The sequence below is a fragment of the Lathyrus oleraceus genome, chromosome 5 (assembly GCF_024323335.1).
Source record: "Lathyrus oleraceus cultivar Zhongwan6 chromosome 5, CAAS_Psat_ZW6_1.0, whole genome shotgun sequence".
Lineage (NCBI taxonomy): Eukaryota > Viridiplantae > Streptophyta > Magnoliopsida > Fabales > Fabaceae > Lathyrus > Lathyrus oleraceus.
The window spans coordinates 113,632,694-113,651,548 of NC_066583.1; the positions used below are offsets into that span (position 1 = coordinate 113,632,694).

Below are 18,855 nucleotides of genomic sequence, written 5' to 3' on the forward strand. Positions count from 1 at the left end.
TAACAATCTTAAAAGTATTACAAATAATGACAATTGAGGCTTCCATTTCAAATATTAACGGGAAGAATGAAAAGAAAGAAAAAATTTAAATAAAAATTCAGAATCTAACGAGAATGAACATCATTCATCCGGATACGTTTTATCACTCTTTTGTAGAAATTTTTATAATTGTGAAAACATTAATATCAAGGTTAAAAAAAACTGATGAATTAGTATTAGAGTCTTATTATCGGTATTATAATTTTCTCGTATTAATTGATATGCACTATAATTAATAAGAATCAATTTGAATTTTTATGCGTGATATTTGTCAACAAGAAACAGTGGGATAAATATGCTGAGTTCTTTAATTATTCTATGTATATTAATTAATGATTTTCTATTAGTAATTAATTAAAAGTGTAAGAATGAACCTGTACATTTCGTGTCGTCGTGTATGGGTTTGTAAGATAAAATATATCTCTTTCAAAATCAGGCGAAAGTATTAACTCGCCATTAATTATAATAAGAATAAGAAACAGAAAGTGGGACAGTCTTGTTTGTAGACATCATTAATTCCTTCTATCTATATCAATGAGATTCAATGCATTAAGATATAGAGCAGCAAGCATATTACAAAACAAAACAACGTATGATTTAATTATAAAGTAGTAAGAAATTCTATTGTTACTCTAATAATGAAATATATAGTAATTGAAAATGAATTTATATATCTATAAGCATTCCATAATAGTGCTTTAAACAGTAATATTTATATGATTAATGAAAGTTATTATGGTACTATATGTTAATTTAGTTTATGATATATGTTGTTTGTGATTGTTTGGCTTAAAGAATAGTACATCAGTAAGAATAGATCTTAAAGCTTGCATAAGGCTGAGTTGATATTATTATTAGTTTGGAATAAAATTTGGGTTAATAAATTATATCATTCTCCATTCATTTACGGTACATCATACATATGCATAGAATGTTTAATGTTTCAATTATAATATCCATTTGAAAAGTGCAATGGTACAAGAATTTTTTTTTTAAATATCCAAAAATTTCAAAAAAAATTCAAAAATATCCAATTTTTCAAAATAATTACACAAATGGCCAAAATTGGCCATTTTTTACACTTAGGCGCCACCCTAGTTGGCGCCTACCCTTAATGGGTAGGGCAAGTCGCCACTAGGGGTGGCGCCTATGCCCAATCCAATTTTTTTTTTTTTTTTTTTAATTTTTTTTTTTTTTTTAATTTTTTTTTATTTATAAATTTATGTTTTTTATTAAGTATATTAATTTATGTTCACACATATATATAAATAAATTTTTTTATTTATATATATATATATATATATATATATATATATATATATATATATATATATAAATTTATATATATATATAATTTATATATATATATATATATATATATATATATATATATATATATATATATATATTAATATAATTTATAAGTAATTAATATTATTTGTAAATTTTTGGAAAAAAAATTATTTTATATATGTATAAAGATATGATAGACAATATTTTTAAAGATAAAGATAAAGATATAAAGATAATAAACAGAAAATATTTTTATTTAAATAATAGACAAGGCAAATATTACAAAGATATGATTAATCACATATGATGCGGTCCCTTGTACGATCCGCACGGGGGAGGTCTAGTTACTCGCCTAGACGGTTCACGTGGTGGTGGTGCTTCCCTATTACCACCCCTTGCCCTAACACGCCCCCTTGCCGCTTGCCGTTGTGGTTCGGTCGAAGTCCCTTCAGTGCTGTAGGAAAGACGGGTCCCCTCTGCGCCCTCGAAGCTTTGTCTCGGTGGGACAAACTGGCTACTGCTGGGTGCGCCCTCGAATTGTGGTCTTTGGTAGTTTAGGGTTGAATCGGGTTGGCCAAAGTGCAATGTTTGTTGTGGTGTGTAGTAGTCCTGTTGGTAGTCCTCTTGTATACCCGTGTCGGGGCTAGGTGGAGGACTGGAAGAGCTTGGGAAATTGTCGTGTTGGAAGTGTTGGGATTGGTGGAAGTAGGGGGATTGATATTGTGGTAGGTGTTGGGACTGTTGATGGTGGTGGGAATGTTGAGTTTGTTGTTGGTAGTCTTCATGGTATTGGGATTGAGTTTGTGGTATGTATTGTTGATTTGGTTGGGGGGTGGACATGTGTTGTGGTTGTTGTTGTTGGTAATATGGTGGTGGTGGTTGTTGTTGGTAATAAGGTGGTGGTGGTTGTTGTTGGTAAAATGGTTGTGGTGGTTGTTGTTGGTAATAAGGTGGTGGTTGTTGTTGTTGGGAATACTGTGGTGGTTGTTGTTGTTGGAAATATGGTTGTTGCATCCGGGGATCGTCCAAATAGAACGGGTCAGACACAATCATTTCTGGATTGGTATTTGCTCTATACCATTCCACATATTCCCTTGTCGGCTTCATTTCGTTGGGCGCCACCGGAAATTGTAGAACATAGTGGGCACGGTCTTTCCACATTTTTCGAAACTCCTTAGCAAATTCCTTCCAATTTTGGGCATACCACTGGTGGCTGACTTTTTTTAGATGCCAAGGTTCCATGGACATTGGGGGGCCTGGGATGTCTTGATGATTTCCGAATTGAAGCTTGACACGGTCACTTTGGTGCATCTCCACAGTGGTGAACCGCATTATGGCCGTTTTTGCTGTCCAAACAGCTGCATCTTCGGGGTTGGGTTGATGTTCCAATCCCAAATATGGCCTCCAAATAAACTGCAAAGAAAAAAGTAAATATGTTATTTATCGAGAATGCATGACATTAATAAATCAGTTAGAAGTTGAGTGATTTAGTGGTAATACATCCTGTGCTCGGAGACGATCCAACAGTTGACGATAAAATATAATTTTATTTTTGGGGGTAAGACTGTAATCCAGTCCGGTTGTAATGAACCTAAACAAAAAAAGATAAATAATATTAGTTACAAATATTTATAGAATAAATATACAAAATGAAATAAGATCATAAATTTACCTAGTTGCGTAGGGGAAGGAGTAGTCATTAGGATTTTCTGGGGCTAGCCTCGGCAATCTCCACCACCCCCATGTTTGAAGCAAAAAAGCACATCCAGAAAATGTACAGTGCTCATTTTGTGCATTTTTACACAAAGAGCTATATAGGAATGCTAATACTGCAGAACCCCAACTATATGTGCTTATTCTATCAATGTCCCCGAGCAAACTCAAGTACATAAAATTTATGCTATTTCCCGTCCCTTCGGGAAATAGCAAGTTCCCAAACAATAGCATAATGTAAACCCGGGTTTTTATGACTTTTTCTTGTTCGGAGGATTCCTCAGTCAAAGTTATGGAGTCGTGGTACAATTGTAGGCTAGATAATTTAATACCCTGACCCCTTGCTTTGGCAGACCCCTCACCCTCGACCAGATCTACCCCCAACATTTGAACACATATTTGGTTAGGCTGTTGAACATTTCCGGTCACAGGCTTACCATCTATTCTAAGACCTAAAAGCATGTACACGTCCTCTAATGTGACGGTACATTCACCAGTTGGTAGGTGAAAGGTGTGTGTCTCAGGTCTCCAACGTTCACACAGAGCCAAAATGAATTTGGCATCAATGGTGGCATTTACGACATGCATTACATGACCGAAACCCGCACGCTCTATGTAAGGTACGCACCATGGGTCTGGATAAGGCATTGGGTGTGAACGTTGACGAAATTTCTTGGGATCCTTTAAAAACAAACAATATAAAAAATCATTATATTGGACTTTTAAAAAACTAATTACAAACATACGAAAGAGGCAATGTTCAAGAAAAACTTACGAATGAGGCAATGTTTGCCCTAGTTCCTCTGTGTTCTTGGCCCATGGTAAGAAGCGACATGACTGCAATGTAGGAAGAAGCTTGGTGGATGAGAAGTTTCGCCTGAGTTCTCTGAATAAAAGTGTTAGTGGTTGATGAAAACTTGCAAGAATGACCCTCTATTTATACTCGTTTTCAAGTAGACTGAATATGCAAAAATGTGACAAGTGTAAGGCATGCGTGGTAGTGTTGGCATGCATTGGTGGAATCTGATGATGCAGAAACGTGACAAGTGTAAAGCATGCGTGGGAATCTTGCATGCATAGGTGCAGACTAGGTGGGAGTTGTCTTGTCTTAGGGAAGACTTGGTGGAATCTGATGATGCAAAGGTGTGACAAGTGTAAGGCATGCGTGGGAATCTTGCAGAATAGGTGCAGACTAGGTGGCAGTGTTGGCATGCATAGGTGCAGACTAGGTGGGAGTTGTCTTGTCTTGGGGAAGACTTGGTGGAATCTGATGATGCAAAGGTGTGACACGTGGAAGGCATGCATGGGAATCTTGCAGAATAGGTGCAGACTAGGTGGTAGTGTTGGCATGCATTGGTGCAGACTAGGTGGTTATGGGTAATCGATCTTAAAATTCACCAAAAGTTTATTTGATTGGAATGAAAAAAATAAAATAAAACAATAACTGATATCAATATTTTGGTGTCTAAATATATTTCTCGAACACATTTACATTAGCATAATTTGTTACTATGATGCATAATAGAACAAAGCCACAAGCAGAAGCTGTCCATAGCTGTAACTCTGGGATCCCTAAATCTCTTGCCACTCTTCCGGCCAACCCGAAAGTTCCATCAGCATGGAAGGATTCACATGACCCTGTGCTGGAAATGGTACGAATTGGTGGTGAAGACTTGATGGGGAACAGGCATGCATGGGAATCTCTGAGACTAGGTTCAGGCTATAGGTGGATAGGTTGGCATGCATTAGTACAGACTAGGTGGGAGTGTTGCATTCAAGGGTGTGACACGTGTAAGGCATGCGTGGGAATCTCTGAGGTATTCACAATATCTTCACAGCAATCTTCACACACATATCTTCACAGCAATCTTCACACACATATCTTCACAGCAATCTTCAGTAAGATTCTTGCAGTATAAATATTCACACACATTTTCAAAGGGATTCACAATATCTTCACAACAATCTTCACAAAACCTCGACAATATCTTCACAAAACCTTCACAAAACCTTCACAAAACCTTCACAAAACCTTCACAATGTCTTCACAAAACATGTCATCTTCTTCACAATACAAAGTCAAAGCTCACGTCAACGGTGAGACTTATGAATGTGATATGTATGGCTTCCTATTTAGAAACACCGAATGCACTCGGTTTTGTCTAAATAGAGGAGCTGACTTCTCTTATCTGAAAAGGAAGATTGAGTCCAAACTAAGACAACCCGTGTCCCAAATTTTTTATCAACAACCTTTTTTTTCAGAAAACAACTCTGTCAAGTTTTATAAGTCATTGATTCAAAATGACATGGAGACACAATACATGCTTCGTAACCATGAGTACTCTGGTTACGACTACATAGTGTTGTACATTGTGTTGGAACAACCTCAACCAACTCAGAATATTCAATCACAGGTTATTGATCCTGTGATTGATGACGAACAAGATGCTGAGCACCACGTTGAAGACGATGTGGTTGATGATGCTGAAGACGTGGTTGATGACTTGGTGAACCGTCATTCTGAAGACGAAGACCAACCTCAAATACCTATAGCGCAACGCTACTCACCTCCTGCGCACTTCACAACACTTAACTTGGGCGAGGATGAGCCCTCATCAGATATGTTCTACAACCCATATATGAGGTCTGATGAGGACTTAAAAAAGGGTGACCAATTTCGGACCAAGGAAGAGTGTCTGTTAGCAATAAAGAACTGGCACTTGAAAAATTGTGTTGACTACGATGTTATCAAATCAAATCCGGAAAGATACGTTATTGAATGCAAAAATCCGGAGTGTGGATATAGGTTGATGGCATCGTACAAGAAGAAGCATAATGCGTGGGTGATAGGGTCCATATCTCAAGCTCACATTTGCGTCAACACCAACATGGCACAGGATCATCGCAAACTTAGCCATGACATGATCTGCCATTCCATATTACCTCTAGTTGAGGCTGACCCGTCACTGAAGGTCAAAACAATTATCTCCCATTGTGTGGCTGTTTTCAAATATACACCGTCATACAGAAAGGCTTGGTTAGCGAAAACCAAGGCAATTGAACTGGTGTACGGTAACTGGGAGGAATCATACAAACAACTACCACGCTACCTGGCTACACTACGATTGTATTCACCTGGGACGGTTACTATAATGGAGACCTTGCCTGCACAATCCCCTGACGGAACTCGTCTAGAAGGTAATGGAATTTTCCACAGACTTTTCTGGGCATTCCGTCCCTGCATCATCGGGTTCACATTCTGCAAACCACTTGTTCAAGTCGATGGAACTTGGCTGTATGGGAAATACAAAGGATCGTTACTGATGGCAGTCGCACAAGATGGCAATTCAAATATTTTCCCAATAGCCTTTGCATTGGTGGAAGGAGAAACGGCTGCTGCATGGAGTTTCTTCCTTAAGAATCTTCGAACGCACGTGACTCCACAAGCTGGCATCTGCGTGATTTCTGACAGGCACGCTTCAATAGACAGTGCATACAATAATCCAGCAAATGGTTGGCATGACCCCCCGTCTACCCATGTTTACTGCATCAGGCATATTGCCCAAAATTTTATGCGGGAGTTCAAGGATAACTTCTTGAAGCAACATTTGATAAACGCGGGGTATGCCTTAAACCAACCTGGATTCCAATACTATCGCCGGGAAATAGTGTTGGCAAATTCTGATGCAGGGAGGTGGATCGATAATATCGACCGAGCGAAGTGGACTAGATCATATGACGATGGGGTGAGGTGGGGCCACATGACAACAAATCTTGTGGAATCAATGAACGGCGTCTTTAAGGGGATACGTAACCTCCCGGTAACCGCATTGGTGAGTGCGACGTATTTTCGGATGGCAACGTTGTTCGTAACAAGAGGCAGGCGCTGGAATGAAGTGTTGCAGACGAGTCAGGTATATAGTGATGCCTGCATGAAGTTTATGAGGCAGGAATCTGCCAAAGCCAGCAGCCATCGGGTTACGGAATTCGACCGCCATGGCCACACTTTTAGTGTCAAGGAAACAATTGACCACAACCAAGGGCTGCCCAGACAAGAGTATAGGGTCCTAATACCAGACCGTTGGTGCGACTGTGGTCAATTTCAGGCCTATCGTATGCCTTGTTCCCATGTCATTGCAGCGTGTTCACACAGCCACTTCGATGCATTATCGCTAGTGTCTCCAATCTACAAAGTTGCAACATTTCTCAATGTATACGACAATCCCTTTCCGGTGGTAGCATTTGAGGCGTATTGGCCAGAGTATGACGGGGAAATTGTTTGGCACAACGAATCGATGCGGCGGAATAAAAGTGGTCGCCCAAATAGCAGGCGCATTAGAACTGAAATGGACGTCGCAGAGAAAATGCAGAGGAAGTGTAGCATATGTAGACAACTAGGGCATAATAAGAACAAATGTCCATATCGTGGATCTAGTTCCACAACTTAGTTTTCACTTTCATAAATCTGTGTACCAAAATCATTTTAAATTAAAGTTTACTTTTTATTCCAAATAGAAGATGACACTTGAACAACAAACACAAACATCTAACATTACAACACCAATTACTAAAACAAAAACAAATACTGGAACAAAAACAAGTACTAAAACAAGAACAAGTACTAGAACAATAACAAATACAACAACAACATGACAAACAACCATTAAAATCTAAGAAATTACAACAGTTAACACTATGTCGTCTGATCCATGCATCATTTGGATGCAATCAATGTCGCTTTCAACTTCAACCCACCAACGTATCGTTTCTCCAGTTTCAAATGAGAACCTTGTTCTAAGCCTCTGAATCCTTCTGATGACTTCACCAGGTTGGTAATCTCCCTCTAACCAAGACATCAAGGACCTTTTTAGTTGGTCCAACGAACGGATGTTCCAAAATTTCATCTCCATTGGGGGTTTCAAAGGCGAGAAAATAACATGCCCATCCCTTTTTAAGATTACTGGTTCAGGATCCGGGCGCCTTGATGATGTTCGCTGCCATGACGACGGTCTTGGGGATGCCATGAACTCAACTTGATACAGAAGGTGGTAGGAAACAGTGGTGAAGAAAATGCAAGGAAATAACACTTTATTTATAGGAAAAGATCTGGGTTGTACACCAGTCTACCTAACCCTAATTAGTGTCGCACTTGATTAATTAGGGTTTCAATTAGGTCATAACTACCAAACTCGGATTATAACCGATCAATAAACCCTAATTATAATTGATACATTAACCTTAACATGAATAACCCTAATTCTCCCAAAAATTTATAAATAATATTATTTACTTATAAATTAAATTAATATATATATAAATAATATATATATATATATATATATATATATATATATATATATATATATATATATATATATATCTTGTAAATAAATATTTATATATATTAATTAAATGTGTATAATATTAATTGTTTATAAATTAAATTAATATATATATATATATATATATATATATATATATAAATTAATATATATATAAATTAATATATATATATATATCTTGTAATAATTTTATTTATATATAAGTGTTAATATAAATTAATATAATTTATAAAAAAAATATATTTATCAAATATCTAATATTTAAAAAAAAAAAAAAAATTAATAAAACATTTAAAAAAAAAAAAAAAAAAAAAAAAAGGGATTGGGCATAGGCGCCACTCCTAGTGGCGACTTGCCCTACCCATTAAGGGTAGGCGCCAACTAGGGTGGCGCCTATGTACACAATTAGGGCAAATTTTGCCCATTTGTGTAATTTTTTTGAAAAAATGGTTAATTTTGAATTTTTTTTTAAAATTTTGGATATTTAAAAAAAAAATTCATGGTACAATACCTATTAGTTTGATAAACATAATTGTATAAGTAGAATGTGCTAATTTGCATGTATATTCTATGTATTTGGTATATTGAAAATGCATAATTATGTTTTGTTTATAATATAAGTTAAATTCTTAATTCTTATCGAAGATCATGAAATGAATATTTTGCTTTGTTTTGTTGGGGATGCAATCAACTTTCAAACATATAATATCAGTGATTTGATTGTAAAATTTAGTTTCTTTTGGTTATTTTTAAAATTAATTTGCATAAAAAAAATAATTATCGTGTTAAATAAATCGGTGAAAAAAATTAATTTGAAAATTGAGAGTTTGAAATTTTGAAGTATGGATTTGTTGATAACTAATGGAGTCAAATTTATTAAAGTTCATGATTTCAAAATTGATTTTTGATTTGGATTCTATGTAAATAACATGTTTGTGTTCAATGAGATTTATTATTGTAAGACAATTAAAGATCATCCAAAGATGGATCATGACTTATATAAACCTCTGAATTTATAGTCTAATATAACTATTAAATTCTGAGATGTGGAACTCTTTTAGAACCTTATCACGAAGGATAAAATCTGAGATTCCCACAAATGAAGAACATTGTGAGGAAAGTTCTTCACGGATTGTTAAAACACAAACCAACAATTTGTCACTGAATGTTGAAAAACAATTCGAACTCAGAATAAGCAAGAGAGCCTGAAAGGCTAAAGATCTAGGACTGAACAAAGTCAATTCTCGACTTATTTATTTTATCTAGTAAGCAATAGCTTCAAGAGACTCATCTTGTTTAGAAGGAAGTATCATAGTGTGATGGTACACTAAACACCTACAAGTCTAGATTAATGACCAATGATTTTTTAAATAAAAAGAAGTTATTTATCATTTTGACACATATGCACTAGTAGCAAACACAACAAAAACTAGAGTATCGTTTGCACGAGTTTCTTTATATGACCTTATAGTTCCACAAACGAATGTCAAAATAACATTCCTAAATAGAGATCTCGATGAGGATATTTACATGGAGCGGTAGAAGATTATGTGGTAATGAATAAAAGGTGTGGAAGCTTGTCAAATCCTTGTAGGGATTAAAACAAGCATCGAAACAATGACATCAAAAGTTTCACTTTGTCATTGCAAGATTCACCAATTAATGGAGAGACACACAACTTAAGGGGAAACCTTTCAATCATTATGAAAACAAAAATTCAAATATTTTTTCATCATCAAAAGGGGGATATTTTGAGAAATACATCTTATATCTAGTTCAATGTTGATAAAGACAAAGATTATCAAAGAAGAAAAGGATAAAAAGTGACATGCACATCAATGATGAAGTTGATCAAGAAGGCTGAACATAGAAATTCAAGTGAAGATTTGAGACAAGTGAACATAACTAAGGCACTCATTGCAATTCATACTATATTACTTTAAATTGCTCAGAATTTCATCTTTCACTTCATCTAAAAACTTATTGCATAATCATGCATGATTACCTAAAAACCTTTTTCATCTAATTCTTGTAACAAGTGTTTATACACAAAGTTGTATGAGAATATTGCGATATTCCTTTGTCTCTATGTTGATTACATATTGATCATTAGCAATGAGATGAATGGAATTTTAGAAACAAAGAGGTTTCTAACTTCCACATTCAAGATGAATGATCTTAGACTAGTTAACACGCTTTTGGGGGTCAAAGTAAAGCGGAATAGTAGGGGTATGAACTTAGTCAAACACATTATATTGAGAAAGCACTTGACAAGTTCAAACACTTACATTTTAAGAGAGTGAGTAATCTATTTGATCCTAGTGTCAAACTTCAAAAGAATGATGGAAGAGTTATGGTTCAGTTGGAGTGTGCAACTACATGCAATGTACTAGATTCGACATTGCATTTTCAATTAGTAAAATGAGTAGATTTTACTAGCAATCCAAATGGTGAGCATTGGAAGACCATCATTGGGATTTTCGACTATCTTATGAAAACCAAAAATCTTGGTCTCCATTATGGTAGATTTCTTGCCATATTAGAAGGATATACCAATACGAGTTTGATATCAAGTGTTGAATATCATAAATATGCATTTATATGGATATTTACACTAGCTGAGGGTACAATTTCTTGGAAGAGAAAGAAACAAATGTGGATCACTCTCTCAACCATAGAATCAGAGTTCAAGGCTCTTGCTTCCGCTGGTGAAGAAGTTGAGTGATTGAGAGACCTTCTGTTGGAAGTTCCATTGGCTAAAAACAATGTTTCAAAGGTGTTGATACATTGCGATAGTCAAGCCACTTTACCTAAAGCATACAAAAAATGTATAACAAAAAGTCTAGGCAAGTAGGATTTAGACATTCATTTGTGAGAAAATTGAATAAAGATGGAATCATTTCACTCACCTATATACGAACGAGCTATAATTTGGCTGATCCATTTATTAAGCAACTTGCCCGAAACTTAGTAAAAACAACCTCGAGAGGCATGAGGTTGAAACTCTTTGAGTAAGAGTTCTGACAGCGGCGTCAACCCAATCTTATGTTAACAGAATATTAACCTCAAGATTCAATGGGTAACAACAAGTCATTGATTTGGATGTTTGTCGAACATTTCGTGATATTGTCGACCTTTAAAATGAGGGTTGAGTTTTTATTTAAACTCTTAATGAAGTTCAATGCCGAGGGTATGTGTTTCATGGAAAAAGGATACAATATGAACTTCACATATGTGAATTTCGAGATGGTGTCGTCTCAAAGTGAGAGTTGGAGTTTCTCTCACGAAAAGTTTATGAAACAGGAAAGTATATGGCCATAAATAAGTGCTAGGCGAGATATATAGAGGAAGAACCCTTAAAGGATGTGTGTAAGGTAACGTCGGTCTAATCATATGGATTAATGGTTTAAAAGCATTGTTACCTAACATTCTGATTAGACTTTGCGTTGTCCTTGCTAAGGTTAAATTTTAAATCGAAAGATACCTAACTGTATTAATATTCATTATTTCTCTTTTTCTGAAATTGATCTTGTCATTATTAGAACAAGCGGGAGATTGATGTAAATTATTAAGAATGAATAATCTTGAGTGTGTTCCAAAATAACAAGAAAATATGCAAGTGAAGATTAATTTTGAATTCGAAAATAGGCAAGTGTTGCAGTGAGTTTGAATGCGGAAATAGACAACACTTTGTGAAGTATTGCAAAATGAAAGTATGCAACTCTTGAAGAATGTTGCAGTAGACGAAACAATGTAATTTTTGGTAAAAACTTATAACTCTTAGTAAAAAGACGTTGTTTCACCAAGGATCACAACCTTGTGAAACAACACCAATATGTCCTATAAATAATTCATTTCGAATTCAGAAAAACACAACAAAAATAGTGCATCATCTTCACATAATTCCAGACACTCTTCCCTGCATTCGAATCTTCATCAATCTTGTGCAGATTCGATTAAAAGACTGAGTTATCTTGTATATTCTTACATTCCAACTCTAAGACTACATGAGAGTGCTTGAAATACTTTTAAGAAAAATGACACCATTCACGATTCTAGTCTGGATTTCATCACCAATTTACCTAATAGCAATGTTTTTTAAGCAATCTTGGTGGTTGTTGACCATCGGTTTAAGTACAATTATTTTGTGCCACTTATACATCCTTTCACTACTCATTTTATTGTTGCTATCTTTGTGAAGAAAATCGTCCATTTACATGGCATTCCATAGTCAATTCTCATTGACCGTGACACCTTATTTGTGAGTATTTCCCAGTGTAAAACTAGTTTACCTCATCTTACACGTGTGAAATCTTACTCCCTTCAATTTTTATTATAAATTATTTTAGACATTTCACAGAAAAGAAAAATTATGAAGAATTTTACAAAATTATTCTTTATTAATTATATAAAAAAAATAAATTTAAATAATTAAAAGAAAAGAAAATAATAAATACTTAAGAATTTAATAAAAAATAACATTAATAATTCCTTATAATTACAAAAACGACTTGTAAAAGAACAGAGGGAGGAGGTATCAATCCATCACAATCATAACCTTACAAGTATTTGAGTTTACTTGCCTAAACCAATACCCCAATACAACATAGAAAACAGTTAATGCTACAATTAATGCTGAATAAAACAATCTATCATATTTACATACAAAACTAAAATACAGATCTTCCACAAGCAGTATCCTACAAAAATTCCCACATTGTAAAAAATGTGAAAAGATCTTGTGGGATGATTAGGATCACATTCACCCATCTAAATACAACACTCCAAACTTGCAATGAAGGAACAAATGCATAGTTGTCTCTACTTCCTCGTCACACAACAGGCATTGTGTAAACCATAGAGATGAATCTAGCCGCCTACATCTCACAGGTTTGACAGCATAGATTTCAGTTTATCAAAAAAAAATGCCTTTCATATTCATGAGAATCTAACCAAGCATTTGAAAGGGGAAAAAAATCCACCGCCAACATCTCCATCAGAAAATATCAAATCAACACTCTTCAAAGATTCAGTAAGAAAATGCACTAGTTAGTTTACAATGTAATAATACTCCTAGGTATATCTGATCTCTCGTTCATGGCAAGACCATTACATTTCTACAGGAACAAATAGGACCAAGAAAGTAACCAAAGCAATTTGTCAAAAAAAAGGAAAATCAGGGGATTTATGCTTGTGATTTAACCCCTCCAAGAGTAGAATGCAGGCTAGAGAACAAGACAAGTCAACAGCCACTCATTAGAATGCAATATAGGTTTATAACCTTTTTCAAGTACAAGTGTGAAAGTACTTATCTTAAAGTTAACATGACTCAATCTATTAACTTTTTCATCGATGGTTATCCACTTTCACTTTACATTATAAAGTTCACCATGTAGTCTAGAGGATACTAAATTTTTAAGCAAGTCGTTTCTCTACACATGAGTAGCAAAATAAGCAACTTAACAGCATGGCATTGGCATCACAACTTTATAGTCAATATGTAGTAAATAACTCATTATTCTCACAGTCACACACGACCAACCTTACACCCAGTGTTTTATTTTATATTAGCTAGATTCATAAACAAGTATTATATTGGCTCGATAAGAAGACAAACAAACATTTCTAACAACATTGCAAACAAAATGACCACCAGCTCATGGTATACACTAAATAATCAAATCATCTCCCACAAATAACCACATACCAAAGCGATGGTTCCCTATGCATAATGCAAGCTAATTAAAATGAAACCCCTAACGCATCTCATTTCTTAAGATTAATAACTGCCTCAGATTCATTTGGTCACAGAATTATTTTTGAACCATGTAAGTTTGTATGTAATAGTAAGATACATCACAAATTGTATTGGAATAAACTAATAATGGACAATACACAAGTGAGACAAATTGAAAACCTGATGGCAGTCTCTCCTTGTTGGGAGACAAGTGTTGCTAGTGGACTAAAGGTGTTGTTAGTGGACTCAATTGAAGAGCTTCTGCTCTGCGAATATAACTTTCCTGCAATGGAACTGCCTGCTAATGGTTGAAATAGGCAAATGTGAACCTTGACAAACTTTTCAAAACATGATTTTTTTTTCAAATGTAACACAGCACAGACTAGTTTCCAGACATATCTGTTTACTAGAGACTATATGTTGAATATTGAATATTTTCCAGTCATGTTAAACAAAAATAGATCATTCCATTTTGAATCATCAAAGTATATTTTTCTTGAAAGCAACAAATGCATTCCTTTCCGACTAAATTACAAGTCTAGAAAACTACCCAACTCAAACAGTTCAATCTATCTCTCCCCCAACTGTCTTTTACACCCTCACAAAGCAATGGTTCCGTATAATTAGATGTTGTTTCTGTGAATTGACCAAAACCACTGGTTTCTTCATATCCTATTTTTTCATTATTAAAAAAAAATGCAAGCTATACAAAAAATATAACCAGCTCGACTAGGATGAAGTCAAACCATAAACATATTTAGGCTTAAGTCTGTTTATGCCTGCAATTGTTATACCTTTGTTTATGCCTGCAATTGTTATACCTTTGTTTATGCCTGCAATTGCTATACCGCTCTTCCACAACCAAACTGTCACGAAGACAGGCAGATGATGCTCCATCAGTGATATCATCAGGAGAAGCAGCAATTTCTGATCACAAACGGCTTTGGAGCAACTTCGCACGTCCCAACCCAAAATTTTCCTGTGACATGATTTCAGATAACTCATCTGTGGATGTGGATTGACTGCCCACATGTATGTAAGCTACAGGCATCAGATGACATGCCATCAGCATCCTAATTTCTCATCCAATTACTTGAAAGTTTTCACTATCACCTATGAGCTTTCCCAGCAAGGTCTTGTCATAAAGTAGACCCTGCAAAAGAAACATGTCAGAATTACTGTAATTTTAATTACAAGCAAAAAGTCGACGATATGAATTGACAGTGACCTTGTCGACTTTAATGTGCAACTAAAACAAACATATTCCTTAATTTGATTAATGCATAAACCAAGGACAACCTAGGCAGAGACCAACTCATCAAAACACAAAGCAAGCAATGTCTATAAAGCGTTCACACAAACGCTGAGAATAATAAAAACAGTACAGAATACATACATACATACATACATACATAGTATGTTTTCGTTTTTTAGCAAGTCACCTGTACACATCCATTCCAAGGCAATTGAAACAGAAGGGAGTTGTTCTTGTCCATCTGCTGAATTCCAGTCATTATTTCCCAAGTAACTCTATCAAACGGAGATAGTCCAGAACTTTTTCTTTTCCTATAAACACCTTTTGAAGCAATTTCTGCAACGACATTTTTTGGAGCCCATGATACCCTTTTGAGTCTCTTTCTGCAATTACTTAGATTGGTCTTACAAAACAATCTTGGTGCAGCACCTGACCTAACCTTTTTGCTCTGGTCTGGTTGGCGAGCTGATACTTACAACAATAGCATTGGTTGCATATGTAGTAATTATATCATGGTTGTCTCGTAGCAGAGAAAATTCCTTTAATATCTACAGGAATACAATTCCTTCCTTCCTGACTAAATTACATGTCTAGAAAACTACCCAACTCAAATCGTTCAATCTTTCTCTCCCCTAACTGCCATATACATCCTTACAAAAAAGTTTAAGCATAGCTTGCAATTCTTTTACATTAGCCCAACAAAACAATAATGACAAGTCAATCTAATACGCCTTGGAATTCTATGTCAACCAAAGGAACTTATCTTGTGAGTATAATTGTTATTCTAGAACATAAATACATCTTTCTACTTAGCTCTCTACCAATAACTTCATATGCAATTTCTCTGACATATCCCATTGCTTACACCCACAACCACCCTTCATTGCCCACTAATTATAACATGAAATTGCATATATCATAAAAAAATAAATTAAAAAACAGGATATGTTTATTGTACAAAAAAAAATCATCACAAGATTGTGAATGAGAGTGAAATTATAAAGTAGAATTTCATATTAGTAAGTTTGTGACAAGGTTAGGACTGTTGTTGAACACATGTTCTATGAAGTATCATTCAAGTAAATAAAAGTTTACATGCGGCTGAAATCCTTGGGCACGAAGATAATTCTATTAACATTTGAAGCTTTGTATTTTTGTCTACATAGTTGGCAGTCTGAATTGCCATGGTGCTTAGTACTCTTGAATTCTGCATTATATATTTTGCAAAAGGAAGCTCGCAATTTATGTGAGTGTAATTTCTAAGTTCGCATGTTGTAAAATGAGATAAAAGGCATTCTGGAACAACTTCTGGGTCCTCCCATTTGTTAACATAGCAACGGGTAAGATTAAAGACCTGATCAATGATAAGGGTTTGAAGGTTGGGGGAATTTTTAAGCAGTTTTACAAGCCAAGGCCACTTCAAAATCACCAATGATGGATAGTCAAAGTTGAACATAAGCTCCAAGTGGGTTAAATTGTGAAACATGCCGCTTATACTAGTAATGGGTTTCCAGTTCTGCATTGAGTTGTAAAGAACAGTTAAACTAACAAGTGACACTAAATTTGGACTAGTGGGAGAAATTGATACATACCAGTTGTATGCGGAGATGCTCCACATTATGAAGCCACTGAAGCCCAATCATGATATCACTGGAAATGTTAGCTCTGACCAAATTGGATATTGCAAAACCTAAATCATACGTCTGATTAGGGATTTTCATTCTTAGATCCTTTGTTTCCAACTCCTCTAGAATGGGACAGCCAGATAGAAGTTTTTGGAGATATGCATAACATGTGAAAGTCACACGTTTCATGCGAAGGACTTTGAGCGAGGGAAGATCAACGCACGGAACGTCGTTCAATTTTATCCTCTTCAATTTGAGGACCGACAAGGTTACGCTGGTTAGAACGAAAGAAGGCAGTGCCGGAGAGTAATCTGAGTGGGAGATGATTAGGGTTTGAACTCCTCTTGTAATTGGCACGTAAAGAAAATTGTAGAAATCTTTATCGCAGAAGAGGTAGTGAAAATGAAGGTGGAATGAGAGGATGGGAAGGATGCTATCTCGCAGTCGCATGGTGACGAAGGAATAGAAGAATTGGCAAAAGGAGAAGGTGCTTGGAAAGGATCTGTCATCGAAGTAGAGGCTGAGTTGTGAGCGCCAGAGTGGTTTCCAACGTTTGGAAAGGATGCTTGTGGCGACGGCGTGTTTTGTTGGAAGGAATGAGAGGATGTGATCGAGAAGTGAGTCCGGTAAAGCACTTAGTCTGTCTTCTTTTGGTCGAATGCGAAACCGAAGCAAACACATTCCAGTGGACATGTTTGCAGCAATAGTCGTTTTACAACTCGTAGCCTACGTTTTATAGCCATCTTGCTCTGTGTACTTTACAATGTTTACGATGTGGGACATTCGAAAGATTGGTTGAGAATGAATTCGTAATCCTAATAGTCTAAATTGATATTAATTTTATAAAGAAAATATACTCTCTCCGTCTCTCATTTATCATTTTTTTCAATGTCTTAAAATAAATATTTATTTAAGATACTAATATAATATATTAAAAAAAAATTCACAACCACATTCCATTAATTATAATAAATAAAAATATTAAATTTTATAAAAATCATGGAGAACTTAAATAAGACATTTATTATGAGACAATAGAATATATATTTAAGGTGTAAAATAACACTATCGTATATTTTATCAAATTACACTGACATTTGCTAAATTAATTTATCAAATTACACTGACATTTGCTAAATTAATTTTGCGAGATGTCAAATCTCAATTTTTAAAATTTTATTTTTATAATTTAAATATGATTAATGCTAATATGTTAAGGCATAAATTAAGAGTTAAATATAAATATTTTATTAAAAATTGTGTTTTAATTTTATTAAAATTTAATAATTAAATTTTTTATTATATTTTGTGAGTTTCTTAATCTGTATTTTAAAAATACATATTAACATTATCCTTTAAATGATTTATTAAATTAATTCTTCCAAACTAATATTTAAATAGATTATAATAATTTCGATCCAAACACTATGATCACATGGTAATGTTATTTGGAACCTACTTGAAACATGCAGTGTTAATATAAATTGTGTGTTGAAAGTTTATAATTAATAACTTTTGATCACGTTATGTTTTTGGGTTAAGAGATAAATATAATAAAATTAATTTAGAAATTTTTTGTTGAAAATTTATAATTAATAATTTTATTATTTTTTATATAAGTATTTTATTTGTGATTTTTTTAACATATACCCTAAAAGTTATGTGTCCAAAAAACACAAATTAATATTACCTATATAAATTTCAACTTTACTTCAATTAATTTCAATCTCTACTAATACAAATTTTAATACATTTTGTTAACCTCACAATCATAATGAGAATTTTTTACTGCCGTAACTGAATTTGACATAAAACACTAAAATAACCAAATTCTTAATTAAAATCTCAGTA

General features: G+C 34.6%; 1 protein-coding gene across 3 annotated transcripts; it reads right to left on the minus strand.

Annotated features, from left to right (window-relative positions):
- Positions 1-12,851: 12,851 nt before the first annotated feature.
- Positions 12,852-17,760, minus strand: LOC127088112 (F-box/FBD/LRR-repeat protein At4g26340). Of its 3 annotated transcripts, XM_051029024.1 has the most exons (4): positions 16,972-17,757; positions 15,567-16,895; positions 14,305-15,277; positions 12,852-13,264 (listed from the first exon to the last, which is right to left on the minus strand). In XM_051029024.1, the coding sequence occupies exons 1-2, from the start codon at positions 17,695-17,697 to the stop codon at positions 16,455-16,457; spliced, it is 1,167 nt and encodes a 388-aa protein (XP_050884981.1). In that variant the 5' UTR covers positions 17,698-17,757; the 3' UTR covers positions 12,852-13,264; positions 14,305-15,277; positions 15,567-16,454. The 3 variants fall into 3 exon arrangements, with proteins under 3 accessions (XP_050884981.1, XP_050884980.1, XP_050884982.1); XM_051029023.1 differs by having other exon boundaries at positions 12,852-15,277; XM_051029025.1 differs by lacking the exon at positions 15,567-16,895 and having other exon boundaries at positions 12,852-15,277; positions 16,972-17,760.
- Positions 17,761-18,855: the final 1,095 nt, after the last annotated feature.

What these genes read in the sequence shown, in the direction of transcription:
- LOC127088112 (XM_051029024.1), bottom strand. Translation starts at nt 17,697, where the DNA reads ATGTCCACTGGAATGTGTTTGCTTCGGTTTCGCATTCGACCAAAAGAA. An exon ending in AGCATCTCCGCATACAACTG is followed by an intron (nt 16,896 to 16,971) that starts GTATGTATCAAT and finishes AACTCAATGCAG; the next exon opens with AACTGGAAACCCATTACTAG.